At 36.7% G+C, this 16,022-nt stretch overlaps 4 protein-coding genes across 4 annotated transcripts; all 4 read right to left on the bottom strand.

The window, feature by feature from the left end:
• Nucleotides 1-413: 413 nt before the first annotated feature.
• LOC149399832 (protein STRICTOSIDINE SYNTHASE-LIKE 7-like) lies at nucleotides 414-3,298 on the bottom strand. Its single transcript, XM_089612770.1, has 4 exons — nucleotides 2,814-3,298; nucleotides 1,527-1,834; nucleotides 1,293-1,428; nucleotides 414-895 (listed from the first exon to the last, which is right to left on the bottom strand). Exons 1-4 carry the CDS (start codon nucleotides 3,225-3,227, stop codon nucleotides 617-619), a joined length of 1,137 nt encoding a protein of 378 aa, XP_089468896.1. The 5' UTR covers nucleotides 3,228-3,298; the 3' UTR covers nucleotides 414-616.
• Nucleotides 3,299-3,949: 651 nt separating this feature from the next.
• Nucleotides 3,950-8,319, bottom strand: LOC149399831 (protein STRICTOSIDINE SYNTHASE-LIKE 6-like). The gene is made up of 4 exons (XM_089610616.1): nucleotides 7,636-8,319; nucleotides 6,240-6,547; nucleotides 4,630-4,762; nucleotides 3,950-4,532 (listed from the first exon to the last, which is right to left on the bottom strand). Exons 1-4 carry the CDS (start codon nucleotides 8,044-8,046, stop codon nucleotides 4,254-4,256), a joined length of 1,131 nt encoding a protein of 376 aa, XP_089466742.1. The 5' UTR covers nucleotides 8,047-8,319; the 3' UTR covers nucleotides 3,950-4,253.
• Nucleotides 8,320-10,616: 2,297 nt separating this feature from the next.
• On the bottom strand, nucleotides 10,617-12,192 carry LOC149399830 (protein STRICTOSIDINE SYNTHASE-LIKE 5-like). The gene is made up of 4 exons (XM_089610354.1): nucleotides 11,866-12,192; nucleotides 11,480-11,787; nucleotides 11,259-11,388; nucleotides 10,617-11,154 (listed from the first exon to the last, which is right to left on the bottom strand). The coding sequence occupies exons 1-4, from the start codon at nucleotides 12,190-12,192 to the stop codon at nucleotides 10,918-10,920; spliced, it is 1,002 nt and encodes a 333-aa protein (XP_089466480.1). The 3' UTR covers nucleotides 10,617-10,917.
• A 289-nt stretch (nucleotides 12,193-12,481) lies between these two features.
• On the bottom strand, nucleotides 12,482-15,402 carry UCP3 (Mitochondrial substrate carrier family protein). Its single transcript, XM_089613912.1, has 2 exons — nucleotides 14,984-15,402; nucleotides 12,482-13,369 (listed from the first exon to the last, which is right to left on the bottom strand). Exons 1-2 carry the CDS (start codon nucleotides 15,344-15,346, stop codon nucleotides 12,827-12,829), a joined length of 906 nt encoding a protein of 301 aa, XP_089470038.1. The 5' UTR covers nucleotides 15,347-15,402; the 3' UTR covers nucleotides 12,482-12,826.
• Nucleotides 15,403-16,022: the final 620 nt, after the last annotated feature.

The following is a 16,022-nucleotide window of genomic DNA, read 5'->3' as shown; positions in this document are numbered from 1 at the left end:
GACTGTATATATGTATATTATATATTACGAAATTGTCATCAATATTATAAGAATATTATTGTAAATCTTCAAAAAAGTTGTTCTCTCCTTTTCAATCCGTCCAAATTTGGGAGGATGGCTTTACGATGAGTCTAATGATTCAAATCCCTCCTAGAATCATTCTCATCTATTTTCTCTCATGTACCAAACACCAAAAATTATAAATACATCCATTCAAATCCTCTCATCTTAATCCACCCCTTCTCTCATTACCTATTTTTGTTGATCAATATACCAGAGTTTTATAATTAATTATTATTTCTTGGCCTAAATTAATTAAGGAAAGAAGTTTTGTTTTTGTCTATTTTTATAAAATTCATAGAAAATATAATTAATATATATTTTTTTATTATATAGCCGTTGGTGTTCGACCGTTTAATTATATCACCAAAAATATAATTAACATATCACTAGTCACTACTTGCTCATAAGTCATAAGGAGTGTAGAATACACTGTAAGGGGCAATATGAGAGAACCACCAAGAAAAACAGATAAAAACACACTATTATGAACTGCTGCTTATTTGAGCTTTTTTTTTTTAATAAAATCCACAACACTGTCTAGTGCATTGATGGATCAGGTGTGGGGACGTGCAGGGTAGTCCTGCAGATTGAGGCGCATGATATAAGGAGCGGCAACAGAACCGCAGTAGAGATATTTTCCGATCCTGATTCCGGTAGAAATCAACGACAATGCGGCGTCGTGGAAGTGATAAACAGGCTTCCCTTCCAAATCTACGGCAAAGACTCCCCCGTTGCGCTCGGTGTTAGGTCGGAGGCCGTATCTCTGGATAATTGCCGTTAGTTTACGGATAAAGGGATACTTAATTGCCAATTCCATAGAAGGGGTTACTTCCTGAAAACCACATATTTTTAACAACATTAATTATGCCATTTTGTTGCAAAATAACTAAAAATTTATAGATTAATTTCTAAACTAAAATACTGTGGATTTTTTTTAGGGTCCATTAGTTAAATAGTCACATTTACAATTTGACATTGCTAAATAGCGTCAACGTTTCGTAAATCTTAGATAAATAGTCATTTTCATTTACTTGGCCACATCATCTTTATGACTATTAACCTAAGATTTACGCAACGCTGGTTATATAGCAATTTCAAACATTTTAGTTGACTGTTTACCTAATTTTTTTATGTAGTATTTCATTTTTTTCGTCGCTTTTTTATGTGATATGATTTTAGTTAAAAGAACAAGAACACTCAAGTCTAAATCTACCAAGCTATTAAATTACCGTAGCCAATGCGATCCAATAAATGCCTCGCTCAGCATCATAGTGGATATTGTCGGGCATGCCCGGCAACTTCTCAGCAAAAGGCTCAACACTACCTTTCTTCTCCCCTTTCAAGTGGTACTTTCTACACCTTTGCCTGCATCGCCAAAAGAAAAATATACAACCATTAACTAATTATTAAGAAATAATATAAAATAAGGCTGCACTTGGTAAGACTTTTGACTCAGTGCTCACATCACGGTTTCACAGTAGACAAGAGAAGCCTGATCGGGCGAGACCACTACCCCATTGGCGTAATATAGGCCGCGAAGCAGAGTGGTGGTTTTTTTGGTGGCGGGGTCGTAGCTGAGCAATCTGCCGTGAGGCTTGCCCTCGAGGATGTCCAAAATGTGGTCTCTCAAGTTGTATTTGTGGGTGCAGTCCGTGAAGTAAAGTGTTCCGTCCTCGGCTTTGTCCACAGAGTTCGTGAGTTTGAATTTAAGACCTTCGGCTTCCTCGCTCAGTACCTCTATAGTCCCTTCTTTGCTTATGCTTAGTAGACCCTGGTTTTGTAACAGATTTGGTTTTAATGTTTAAGCTTTAATTTTGGGGGATATAATAGAGAAACTTGATAAACCAAGTTTAAGTTTGATGTAACCTCATATTTAATGACCAAGTTCCATGTTTGACACTTTAGGAAAACTAATTTTTTTTAACTCTAACCTCATTCCCATCTCTCATTTCTTCATTTTCATGCCCAAACAAGTCTCTTTCTCTCCATGAGAAGCCAGGATTTCAAGCATGTTGAGAATCTTGAAAATTTCTTCAATGTAGATAAGCTTCAATCACTTTATTACAGTTTTTATAGTTAGTGTTTTAATTTTATCCACCTGTAAATAGTTTTTTGTGAAATTGTTTTTTGTATTTGTCAATTTTTCACTCAGGAGTTAAAAAAAATCACTTTATTTCGAATAATTTATCTTTTATTTCAAAGTTTATCATTAAAAGTTTGAAATTGTAAATTCAAATTTTTATCAACGAACTTCAAAATTTCGAATGTTTTCTTTTGAAATAAATATTCGAACTTTGAAATACCCAAAAGCTTGGTTTTTGTAAGCTTTAATTTTGGGGAATATAATAGTGAAACTTGATAAAAAAAATCAAGTTTAAGTTATGTAACCTCTTATTTAAAAATCAAGCTCCATGTAAAAACACTTTAGAAAAACTAATTTTTTTAGTATGTAAAACATCCAAAATATCTTTATTAAATTTCGAAAATAAACTTAATTGTAAATATATCAAATTATATCAAACTTAATTTTTTTATTCACCCACTTGTAAATATATCAAATTATTAAATTAAAAGGATTTAATTGTAATTTATTTGTCTTTATGTACCAAAATATAAATACTTTATTAAATTTCAGAAACGGATTATATTTTAACGAGTTATACAAAATAAAAGATTAAAATATAATTAAACAACAATTCTCATAAAGTTTTGAGGGTACACATAATTCTCATAAAAAAAAAAGGCCTAACCTTATTTGCATCAGCAACGAAAACCTTACCGTCGCGGCCGAGAACGAGTCCGAGCGGTCGACCACCGGTGTTGACCCAGTCCTCGACGACCGAGTCGTTGACCGTAACTCGTTTGACCCACCCATCGGCGCAGCCAGTGTATATAAGCCCCGCCTCGGCGTCGAACACCAGATCCTCCGGCGCCGCCAGCTCGCCGCGGCCCACCAGCTCGGCGCCGCGCAGCATTTGGGCGTTTCGTAGCGGTGCGGAGAGCACGGCTCCGGACAGCTCGTGGAGCGGCAGAGGAGCCGGCTCGAACGGCTCAAGCCGGCAGAGGATCACCGCCAGAGTCACTGGCAACGCCGCTAAGAAGATGACGGCGAGGAGAGTGGAAGGCCATGAACGGCGTTTCACTTGATTGGTAGATTCAGGCATGTTGTACTATTGATCAGAGTTTCTTGATATAGACGTTGTACACCGGTACACGTAATTATTTGTACAGTCTGTACAACTTGTTATATATATTGAGATATCTTTTCCACATGAAATTAAATATTTGAAGATGATAAGTTATTTTATTAGTACGCATAAATATAAAAATAATTCAAATCTCCACTCCACGGCTTTAATTTATTGCGTGCGTACGTAGTGGATAGGACTCTAATCTCCAACAATTTAAACGGACTTTTAATTTAACTGGATCATATTGAAACAAATATATGAAATTACGATATATATTTATTTTTGGATAATTAGGCAATTAGCTCAATAATTAACTTTATTTTTTAAAAATAGTCAAAATTTCATTTTATTAAAAAAATAACCCAGCAGACCGAAGTAAATGAATTAATTGATTAGATTAATTTAATTTATTTCGAAAAATAACCCATCAACCCAAAATTAATTAAATTAACCTAATTCATTAATTAAATTAGGCTAATAGCCCAATAATTCATTTTGCTTTTAAAAAATAACTAAAGTTTTATTTTATTAAAAAAATAGCTAAAGATTCATTTTATTAAGAAAATAGCGCACCAGACTAAAGTTAATTAAATTAACTTAACTAGTTAATTAATTTACTTCGGCCCGATGGCCCCGATTGACTACTTTCCTAATAAAATGAAACTTTGGCTAGAATCTAAAACGAAACTAGAGAATTAGCAAGTTGTAACAAATTCTTCTATATTTTTTTTTTGCTACATAATTCATTTATTTATTGTAAATTTGATACATTTTTTTAACAACTTTTGATCGCTTTTTTAATCGACAGAGAAAAAAAAAAGTGTTTTAAATGGAGACTAATAACGTCGGTTTTCTTTCTAATTATTTAGAATTTACATGATCCCAAGTGAGAGATTTTTCAGTGTTGAAATCAAATTAATACACCAAGATCAACATCGCTCTGCATAAATTTATCTCTCTCTTATTTGGAAACCACTTATGTAGTGTTGCCGGTGATGATCAGGTGGAGGGATGTGCAGGGTAGTGGTGCAGGTCGAGGCGTAGGATGTAGGGAAAGGCGAGGGAACCGCAGTAAAGATAGTCTCCGATCTTGATCCCCGTGGTGATCATGGACAGTGCGGGGTCATGGAAGTGGTACACGGGTTTTCCCTCGAGATCCACCGCGAAGACCCCACCGTTACGCTCCATGGAGGGTCGGCCCACGTACCGCTCGAGGATCGCGAGTCCCTTCCGGATCAGTGGGTACCTATATGCTAATTTCCAAGATGCTGTTTCTTCCTTTTGAGAACAAAAAATAGAATTACACATGCTCAGCTATATACGTAACCCAATATATAAAAAGGAACTATATTAATTTTGTTTAGTTTATTGTTACCGTGGCTAATGCGATCCAATAAAGGCCTCGGCCGTCGTACCGGATGTTATCAGGCATTCCCGGCAGCCTCTCGATGAACGGCTCAACGCTTCCTTTTTTCTCTCCTCTTAGGTGATACTTTCTGCATCTTCTCCTGCATTATATGTATATATATAAAAAAAAAATTATCATAAGTTGATTGACAATTGAATCGAGTAATTAAGGAAAACATGCTGCAAGTTTTTTTTTTTTTTGTTTGTTTTTTTTCAAACGGTGTATATCTAATGGTTAGATTTGTGCATTGACCCGAATGGTCTCAACACTGGCGACCGTTTTAATTAATTTAAAAAAGAATTGAGAATCAGAATGGGTTACATAAGATAATAAATTAAATTTTTGGGTATGATTTGGTCATATTTTACACATTTTTAATTTATATTATTTTTATTTTACGTATTTATCCATAAATAAGCTGAAAAAAATCAGTCATCCTAAATCCTATGCTTTGATTGAAAATGATGAAAGAGAAACGAAATGAAAATGGCGGATTGTAAGTTTATTAAAAATTGATTGATATAATGAAAGAAAATACTACAATCAATATCTTTATTATTTGATAAGAATGATTAATAAAATTTGTTGTATTAAAATTATTATATTACCCTCATATTTACATAATAATTATATTGATGAAGGTTGTATTTGTAATTTAACTGATTTTTTTTTAGTTTCCGTCCTAATCCCTTTCCATCAAAATTAAAATGATAAATCTTAGTGGCTCCCATGAAAATACTTAACCTCTTATAATATCTTATTATCTTATCTTGTTTTCCATTATGAATTAGTTTCCGTAATCTAATCCCTTCATTTCAACCCATTTATATAACTTTTCCTCCCACAAGTCATTAACTTAAACATGCAAAACAATTAGCATCTTAAACTCAAACTTGATTAATATTTCATATGTTTAAGCAATATATGTTTAAAGAAAAATCTCGCAGACTAGTCCACTTGAAAAAAGTTGGATCTACAATCTAATCAACGTTTTAAATATATGGTGAAAATTAAACCACGTTTAATGACGTGACTTCATTAATCAGATAATATTTTACATGAATGTCTCTACAATTTTCATACGTTAATTTTAATGAATGACTAATTTACTAAAAGAAATTAAACGTTGGTTAATTTTTTAAAATCAAGTTTTCCATTTTGAATTAGTTTCCGTTATCTAAACCCTCCATTTCAATACATCTATATAACTTTCCCTCCCACAACTCATTAACTTAAACTTGCTAAACAATTAGCATCTTAAACTCAAACTTGATTAATATTTCATATGTTTAAAGAAAAATCCCATGAACCAATCCACCTGAAAAAAGTTGAATTTGCAATCAAACTAACGTTATAAATATATGTTTAAAATTTAGTCACATTTAATGACGTCCTTTTATTACTCTGATACTATGTTACATACTCTGTATTAATTTCTCCTTCTATCCTATATTTCCAAGTAACTGTACTTTATTTCAAGATTTCTGGCATCACCATCAGTCTAGCTAAGAACGTAATAAATACTGGGAAATAATATGATTTTTTTTTAAAGAAAAAGGAGCGAATAATGTACGTACATGAGTGTTTCGCAGAATAGGACCGAAGCCTGATCGGGCGATACAGCGACGCCATTGGGAAAGTAGAGGTCTTGGAGAAGCGTGGTGGTTGTTTTGGTGAGAGGGTCGTAACTGAGAAATCTGCCGTGAGGCTTGCCCTCGAGAATGTCGTATATGAAGTGCTTCAAGCTGTACTTGTGCGAAGCGTCCGTCAAGTATATCGTCCCATCTTCTGCTACGTCAACGCCGTCTGTCAGCTTCAACTTCACGCCCTCAGATTCCTCGCTCAGTACCTCAACCACCCCGAATTTGTCTATGCTAAGTAGCCCCTAAAAAAAGAATAAACGTCAGAGACTACGTATATGGAAGGAAATTGAAGAGTATATCACCTACTCTCGTCTCGTATATACGTGTGGCCTAACTAAAAGTCAAGTGTTTTTGTCGTTCTCGTAGTTAACAAGTGTTTTTTTTTTTTTTTAATTTTTATTTTGGAGAAAAAAAACCTTCCCGTCGTTCAATGTGTTTTTCCCTGTTTTTGGTTTTGGTTTTTGTTTTGGTTTTGTTTGTCAGTTCATTGTCTTGAGTTTTTATTTTTACCCATAAGAAATTTAAATTCATAAAGCTGTTGATTGGCATTGACAATGTCAAATTTGGATTAGTAATAGATTTAGTGGCTGGCTCAGAGACAACGACAAACAAAAACAAAAGCAAAAAATGTTAAGTTAATAGCCTTCCAATCTTCCATTAAATTAGTGACTTATTACTTGATTAGTTATCATTTTTTTTTCTTAAATTAATGATTAGTTGTAGTTCAAATCACTACTATTCATTTTCAATTGATAAATGATTTTTGTCTCGATTCACGAGTGAGAACGATCCACTCGCGTGTTGACACGTGGCAACGAACTGCCACGTGTCAACACGTGAGTGGATCGTTCCCACTCGTGAATCGAGACAAATAGCATTGCTCATTAGTTATATATACGTACCGAAATGAAAATTGCAGTATTCATTTTTATATGAACAAGTTGTGACGTGTACTGTACGGTGATGTTTACCGAAGTAGAATTTTTAAATTTATTGAGATTAAATTTAATCCAGCCTAAATTAATCTTACTTGGACTAGTTTGCTTATAGTTGACAAACTATGACTATTTTGCAAATTTCGCAAAAGCTTAAGTTCTATTTGACTATATAGCCGCTTGACCCATTTATGATAGAAATGTAATTTACTTAATTAATTAGTAAATTTTTTTTAAATGTGAAATACCTTTTGACTAATTAATTAAAAGTATTGAGAGTGGATACAATTAGGTAAACGCATTCACAATCTTATCCAATGTGCAACCAATAGTTACGAGACGAATTCAACGTTAACCTAAAGTAATGAATGTACGTGTCAGTTAGTACGACGGACCTTCTCGGAATCGGCGACGATAAGCTTGGCGTCCCGGGCGAGAGCTAGTCCGAGCGGTCGACCACCGGTGTTGACCCAGTCCTCGACCGCCGAGTCGTTGACCGTGACTCGTTTGACCCAACCATCGACGCAGCCGGTATAAACCACCCCCGCCGCGGCGTCGTACGCCAGATCTTCCGGCGCCGGAAGCGCGCCGCGGCCCACATGCTCGGCGCCGCGAAGCATGTGGCCGTTTCGCATCGGCGCAGCGGCGTTCGGCCCAGCCAGCTCGTGGAGCGGCAGCGGCGCCGGATCGAACGGCTCGAGCCGGTAGAGGACCAGCGCCAGAGTCACTGGCAACGCGAAAGAAACGACGAAAAGAGTGGTTGGCCATGAACGGCCTTTCACTACTTGCTTGGGAGACTCGCACATGTTGCTTGTTACCGACTGTTCTCTCTCTCTTTTTTTTTTCTTTTTTTTTTTTGTGGCTTAGGATCGGCAAAATATTATATATTGGACCACTTTCTGATAGTGCATTGAAAATGGAGATTCAGATGCAAATATCGGATTTGTCTCTGAGATGTGATTTGTAACTTCGAGACGCTGGAAAAACGGGTGACATTTATTCAATATACATATATGTACATGCCTCTGTGTTACTGTGTATATACATACATACATGTGTTATGACTACTTATGGGTACGTTGAGGTGGGGGAAGGAAAATAAGATACAAATAAAGAAAGAAGAAATTATATGAGATTGTTGGACTGATAAAACTAGTGGGTCCCAATGGTGGTGATTGTGGGTCCTACCATTTTGATCTATTTTGTTTTATTTTATTTTGGCAAAACTATCACCCTCACCCTCACCCTCACCCTCAAAAATATAGTCGAACTCATTTGACACAAAACTATGTTCATTTTTTTAATACTCTCTCCAAATAAGTATATTCTTAAGAAAATATATATCGTTGGCTTTCATGACGTTGAAGAGCCATTTTTTATAATATGAAAATGAAATGAATTAAGAATGATCATTTGACTATTTCAAACAATTTCTTTTTATTAAGTTATGTATTTTCTAACAAAAATACAAAATAGAACAAATAGCAACATAAAATACGACTGCATAAATGACACAGGCTGCTCTTTCTATTCACAACGCTATATAGTTAACAATAATACATAACTTCAAATATGAAAATGCAATTATGGTTCAACTTTATGATTCAAGTTAAAACTTAAAAATGAGGTAGTGAAAGAAACTAAGGATAAACCAAATGCTTATTCAAACGGTAACACTTACGTGCCCCTCTCTCTTTCTATTTTTGGCTCAGATACCTCTAACTTTCTCCATCGATCATATTACTTAGGATAGCGACTTTATATTATTATTATTTGTTATTTGTAAAAAAAGGTCTTAACCAATCTTGTCTAATCTCATTTCTTCCTAAAATACTAGGTGAGGACACGAACACGTTATGTTGGCTGATTTCACATTCACAAACGTCGCATGTATATCTTGTTTTCGAGTGTTTCTCAATCTTTTGCGTATTCTATCACTAGAAACAGCTAATGATATGTGGTGTGCGTTTCAAATTTTTATGATTTTTGGATTGCAAACAATAAGCTCCACAATAATATTCTCAGATATAGAAAAATAATTGACTTTAATACGTATTTTATTTGCAAACAAATTACATTCAATCTTCAAATAATAATTGGCTACGTAGCCATCTTAAACACTAGCAATTTGATTTTAGCAAATTTTTTGTTAATTTCCCGTAAATAATCATCTTGCTTACGTGACATCTTATTAATTGAATTAGTTTTACACCTTTGCCCTTATTTATTACGTCCGCTAATTGAATTAGGCAGTTTTTTTTTTTAATTTTGAATCTAACCGATTTGGAAAGATTGTTAACGTGTATTTGGAAATTTTCAGCGTTGACTTTAGCTAATTAGTTTCTATTTTCGTGGCAATTCATTATGGATAAAATCTGTAAATATATTCTTCATTTATTGATATTAGAACGTCCAAAATATTTCCAGAATTTTTTTTCAGTTTATTTACACGAATATACTGTAAATATGCTTTGTATTTACAATGCATTTACGATGAAACAATTGGTATTAACTGTAAATCAACGTCGTATTTACAATACTGGATGGAATTGAGCGACCGTCTGTTGGCCTCGCTCTCGACGGCGATGGATCTGAGTCGATTGAACCGTTCACCATTTTTTTTTTATTCTTTTGAACGCTGAATGAGATGGGAGAGAGAGAGAGAGACACTTTGTTTTATGTGTATTTATTGAGTTTTAAATCCTCCCTCAATTTGTACGAGTAGTTATGACCGAATATTTGTTTTCTATTCAAATTAATAGGTTGAAAATAATGGGCGAGAATTTGGCTGGGGTTATTTGAGGTCATTCCCGTCTTTTAACATGCTGTAAATAGATTGCTATGGCTATTAACAAAAAATTAACAAAAGGCTAGCTAAAACCAAAATCTCTATAGTCGCGTGACTATATACCTATATAACCCTTCGATCTTTTAGCAGATTGTACAGAACCCAAATCAAATTTGAAAATGAATTTTTTTTTATCTATAACTAGGAATTGGTCTCTTTACTTCTATAAAAAAAAAAGTTTCAAAACAGAATTTTGTTCTTATGGGTGAATTCTTTCAACATTTTATTCTTGGTCAAGTTATGGACCATTGCATTGTTGAGAGATACTTGATATATACTACTTCTGCTAGCTTCATTGGAAGATTTCTGAGTATGCATGTAATGTGAGGAAAGTTGGTATGAGATGTGAAGAGGAATATGTTGCACCCTCATGAATATACTCTTTCTAATTTTTTCTTTTTTCTTTTTGGGTCTGAAATCTGAATATGTATTAGTATTGATGCGCGGAAAGGATTGCAACAGGACAAGATCAGGTGAAAAGCTGGATCGAGACTCAAGCCGAAGCCAAAATGGAAGAGAACCCTTCAATCCAAATCGAAGTGCGAGGCCCAAGTGAAGTTATAGCATTGAGCTCCGACGAGCGAGATTACGCAGCGAGGCGATTAATTACCTTTTTCATTATCTATATTCTTGATTGATTACGTCCGAGGAGTGATGACTTTTCTTTTTCAAGCAAGTGCTAATATATTGTATTTTCAGGGAGTGTCACAAACTCGAAGGGTTACTATTATCAATTCCAAGAAGTTTGACCTGAGATGGTTTAAGCGAGGCCTTGAAAGTTGAGCTTGTACGTACGCATAATGACACTAGCGAGCTCTCTCGGCCTTAGCTATGAAGAAGAATGTATAAGATTTAAACGGACCATGTAGAGGTTGACAAGAGAACCACAGTAAATATAGTTTCCGACCTTGACAGCACTCGAGATAAACGATAGCTCTACATCGATGTAACGTGCAGTTACGTTTCCTTCTGCATCGACGAAAAACACACCGCCAATACTGCTATTCTCTGCCTTGGGACCAAATCGGGTCTCGAGTGGAAAATCTCGAGAATCGTCGCTTGGTGGCTGTGCAGACATTGCTCACAGTTGAATTTTATTTAGGGGTGAAAACTTTCTCTAGATTAAAAATTTATATAGATAAAAAAAAAGAATAGCTCGAAGAGGTTTACCATGACTAGTGAAATCAAGTAATGGCCATTTCCGACTGAGCGTATGTTATCTGGTAACCCGGGCAGATCAATGAAGTGTTCGATATGTCCCTTCTTATTGCCTCGCGTGTAGTACTTTCTACACCTCATCCTACAATCACGGTGAAGCGCAATTGATCGTGTTAGCACGAACTCCGATTCATAAAACTCAACCAAATTGTGATCAGAGTCTAACATAGTACATGGTCGTTTCACAAAAAATCAGAAAATCTTGATCCGGTGAGAGTTCTAATCCGTTGGGAAAGTAGAGGTTGTGGAGGAGCACTCGGGTCTTATTGGATTTTGGGTTGTAGCTCCATAATCTTCCATGAGGCTGACCCTCCATAATGTCCAACAAATAGCTTTCTATATTGTATTTATACGAAGCTTCTGTGAAGTAAATCATTCCGTTCTTTGCCACAGCCACCGCGTCGATCAGCTTGAATTTATGAAACTCGTTCCCGACCGTCAACAATTTCACCTCACGATGCTGGGTTATATTCAACAGTCCCTGTCACACCAAATTTCTTATTTGTTTAAGGGAAAAAAATATGCATATAGTTCCTACTAAGAGGCAAAACAAATTGACCTTTTTCGGATCAGTAACTATGACTTCATGGCGGTGTCCAAAAGCTATTCCTAGAGGCCTTCCACCCGTTTTGACCCACTTTCGCACCACAGAGCTAGACGCTGAATCGTTCACCGTGACAAGCTTTATCCACCCGTTTGCACAGCCTGTGTAAATGAGGTTTGAACGGGGATCGTAAGCCACATCCTCGGGTCCTCTCAATTTGCCTGAGCCCACCAGCTCGCTCCTTTGGCCGGGAAAAGTAGGCAGGTCCAACGGAATTATAGCATCCACGCTGAGACTCGATACTAAAAACAGGAGACTGATAAAGAACCGCGAATGAGACATTCTCGGAAGGAAGATATTTGTCACTCCTTAGGTGAACCAAGTCATGGTTATTCAACTTGGAAATTGATCATACATGGTCCCAAATTTACCGAAAAAGTTTATATGCTGCAGCAAATGTTCAGGTTTGCAAATACAATGTTCAGGTTTCATGGGTGGTCACAAGCAAAGCATGAAAAGTTTGTTTAGAGTTTCTTGTGTGCACTGCTCAGAAGTTCAATTCTTCGGAAGATTCCAATTGGCAAGAAGGTGCTCATCACGTTTTGAGTAAGATTTATTTTAAGCAATACGATTTAATATTCCGAGACAAGTATACCATTTTATTGATAGAAATAACAAATTCACAACAGAGGTACACAAAATCAATACAAATGAAACTTGTACACCCCTGGATAACAAAATATGAAGCCAAATATGTTTACGCTAGGTGTAATAACTTTTACAATCCCTGGATATTTGTTCAACACATTATATTACCAATATAGCCTCAATAGAAACTTGGGAAACAAATGTATTCAAATTCAAACTCAGAGCCTAAATAATGAGGCATCTTTGAGGCATGGTAAAAAAAAATATCTAAATGGTAGAAAAATAGTAATCATCGGATTTCGGCATCTCTACACTGGCAGTAAGGGATTTAAAATGAAGAAAGGCCAGAAGTTTGCCTAAGCTTCTCATAGGAGACCCAAAACACGAATTGCCAAGGACCAAGCCTAGCCCACGTGGGGAAAAAGCCCTTCCACAACGCCCTTACACCTTCAACCCTGACAGTCTTGACCAGACAATCATAAGAGTTTTTATACACGGCCTTGTCTTCTTTCCCGACTGACTGACTCATCATCCTCGTCTTCACCACATCCGCCGGGCAACTCAGAGCTGTTGCAGAGAGACCCGACATAATGGAGGCCAAGGTGTGAGCGAATATGTTGTCCTCGCATATCTGGTTTCGGATAACGAAATGCTTGGCGTGGTCGTAACAGGCCAATTCTCCCATGTTCACCAAGAAAGCTCTTTGGACATTTGGGATAACGCCTTTCCAAAGCCCACCAAACCCTTCCGAACGGACAATCTTGGTCAAGGCATCAAAAGGCCCTGAGTACCGAGGTTCAAGTCCTTGGCTTACCAATCGACCGTCCGCTTGCATTCTCACCTTGACCAAATCAGCAGGGCTCGCCACTATCTGTACTACTAACAGAAATAAACCCCTTGAATCATTTTCACATTTTCTAAGCTTTTTACACAACCACATATATGTACAGAATACAAAATTAGAAAAAGCCCCAAGCTTGAGAGAACATAGTTCGCGGCTAAAACTCTTCAACACATTTTTAAACTTCCAACTTAGGTAATGTTTATATAATTATCAAGCAAATAAACAATCACTGAAGCTTAGCACATTTCTTGCATCATTTTTTTTTTCATAAACAAAATAATTTACTATGCAAGTGTTATTATAATCATTTAGTTCAGCAGTAGTTAGTTATCACTAATAATTATCTGGTGTGGTCATGAACATTATGAGCAGACTCTCAGTCTCAGGTATAAAGCTTGTTGTAAATCTCTGTTTTCTGAATTGTGAAAATCAACTAAACAATTAATTTCCTCTCGCTTCAATATAGTGCCCGAGCTAAACAATCTCTCAGCGCGATACACCGTTAACGGATCTTCAAAACCCTAAGTCTCAAGCTTCCGTCTCTTGGCCTCCATGAAGGCTTTGTTTCACGAGCTTATGTGTGCGGCCTAGTCTCCGAAATTCGATATCCATTTCTTCTCACTTTTATTCTTTTCTGATACTCTGATTCTTGAGTTTCTAGAATTTTCACTTAATTCTCGTCACCAGAGATCGTCTTTCTTTTGAAGTTCCTTCTCCATCCTCTAATTTAACCATATGATGATGCTCCACAATCTGAGCTGGACCTTCCATCTTCCTCACGATGATAACCGTCAAGGTACTTATTTACAATGATCCCAAGGATTGACACCATTGCAAGATTTCCATTGCAACATCAATGGAAATCTCTGGGACGTTGCAATCTCGGCTTTTATATTTTCCTCCTGATTCCATTCTTCAAGTAGCATCACATTTCAATCCCAACACTATCATCAAGCCATTCAATATTTGATTCCATGGCGGTAAATAACTCTGGGTCTCCGTTGTTCCTTCACACAAGCAAAACACTAGTTGCAAATGGGTCTACGAGATTAAATACAAGTCGTTTGAGCAACATAAGACTCGTCCTGTTGCCACAGGTTAAATTCAACAAGAAGTCACCGACTTTTTAGACACTTACTCTAAAGCCATCACAAGTCCCTCCCAGGTTCATGTGTGTTCTCTCTTCTATCCAAGATGTATGTAAAAGGCATTTACAGTCCGTCATGGAGTATTAGAAGTAGTTAATTATTTAATTCGTTCGTTAACACTATTAATAATCTGATGTGACCATGACCACTGTAAGTACACTCTCATATATAAAAACATGTTGTAATAAACTTTGTTTTCTGAGTTGATAAAATCAATCAAACAGTTCACTTTATCTTGCTTCAGTAAGGCAAACAATTGGCTACAATTATTATTAAAGAATTTTCAAAAAAAGCTACACTCTTAGTAGTGTAGACTGAAGAGTATGTCTCTTCAGTACCGAGACCGAGACGATAATGTAAGAAATTAACTAAAATTATGTGTAGAGTTTGGTAGTTACGCGATCGGTGTTATTTACAATTGGTAAGCAATTGAAAGTGAAGCCCAATCGAAACTCAGTAAAGCAGTCAAATTGGTAATTAGAAATAGAACTACCTGAGCGATAGCACCAGAAAGACCTCCGACGAGGGCTTTTCCGGGGAGAGAAAGAGAACCGCCGCGATCCGCGGAGACGACGGATCGGAGATGCTCGTAGCCGACGATCCGAACTGGAGTATAAAAAAGGTGTCTGAGAATCGCCGGAGACAAGCCGCTGTAGAGGCCGAGAACGCCCTGCTGCGCGACGATTTCCGACGCGACGCGGAACGCGCTCGTCGGCCGGGTCGCTCGGTGAAGCTGAAGCCGAGTTTTCGTCAGGTCGATTGGGAACGTGGTCGTCTCGGCCGCCATTGCAGATAGTGACGTCACGGCCAACTTCGTACCGCTGCGATCGGGCTCTCCGTTTTCGCGGCGCTTCATGTTGTTCCAATCACTTCGCGCGACGAAAGAAAGCGAGGGTAAACTGGTAAAAGTCCCACTCAAAAAGAGACATTTCAGTTTTCAGCACAAATTGCAATTAATTATCTTTAAAATTTAACATCATATATTTCTTTAGAGAAATTTCATTTTCTAGACCCAAAAGTTATGTAAATATCTCAATTAGACCCGCTAGTTAAAAAATATCTAAAATTGGACTTTTGTACCAATTTTGGACGAAAATACCCTTAATTCAAAATAACTCATATTCTTCTCTCATTTTCAAATCATCTTCATCACAATTCTTGTCACTTTCGAATTGGTTGCGCTAGGGTTTCGCATCGTTTTTGAAAAAAATTCCATAGTTTTTGAGGGTTTCGGAAACTCGTCAGAACGTGTCGGAATCCATCGGAACTCGTCGGAACGTGTCGGAATCCATCTTTGGAGGTGATTTTTTTTTTTTTTTTTAAACTAGGAATTTCCGATGAAGATCATCGGAATCCATCGGATTCCGACCGAATCCGATGGATTCCGATGGTCTTCGTCGGAATCCATCGGAAATTTCCGATGAAGACCATCGGAATCCATCGGATTCGGTCGGATCCGACCGAATCCGATGGATTCCGATGATCTTCATCGGAAATTCCCAGTTTTTTTAAAAAAAAAAAAAATCATTCAC

Source organism: Urtica dioica, chromosome 4 (genome assembly GCF_054948205.1).
Source record: "Urtica dioica subsp. dioica isolate 48M chromosome 4, U.dioica_male_clone48M_v1_H2, whole genome shotgun sequence".
Taxonomy (NCBI): domain Eukaryota; kingdom Viridiplantae; phylum Streptophyta; class Magnoliopsida; order Rosales; family Urticaceae; genus Urtica; species Urtica dioica.
The sequence above is the reverse complement of the archived record's forward strand: the minus strand, read 5'-3'. Positions and strand labels throughout refer to the sequence as shown.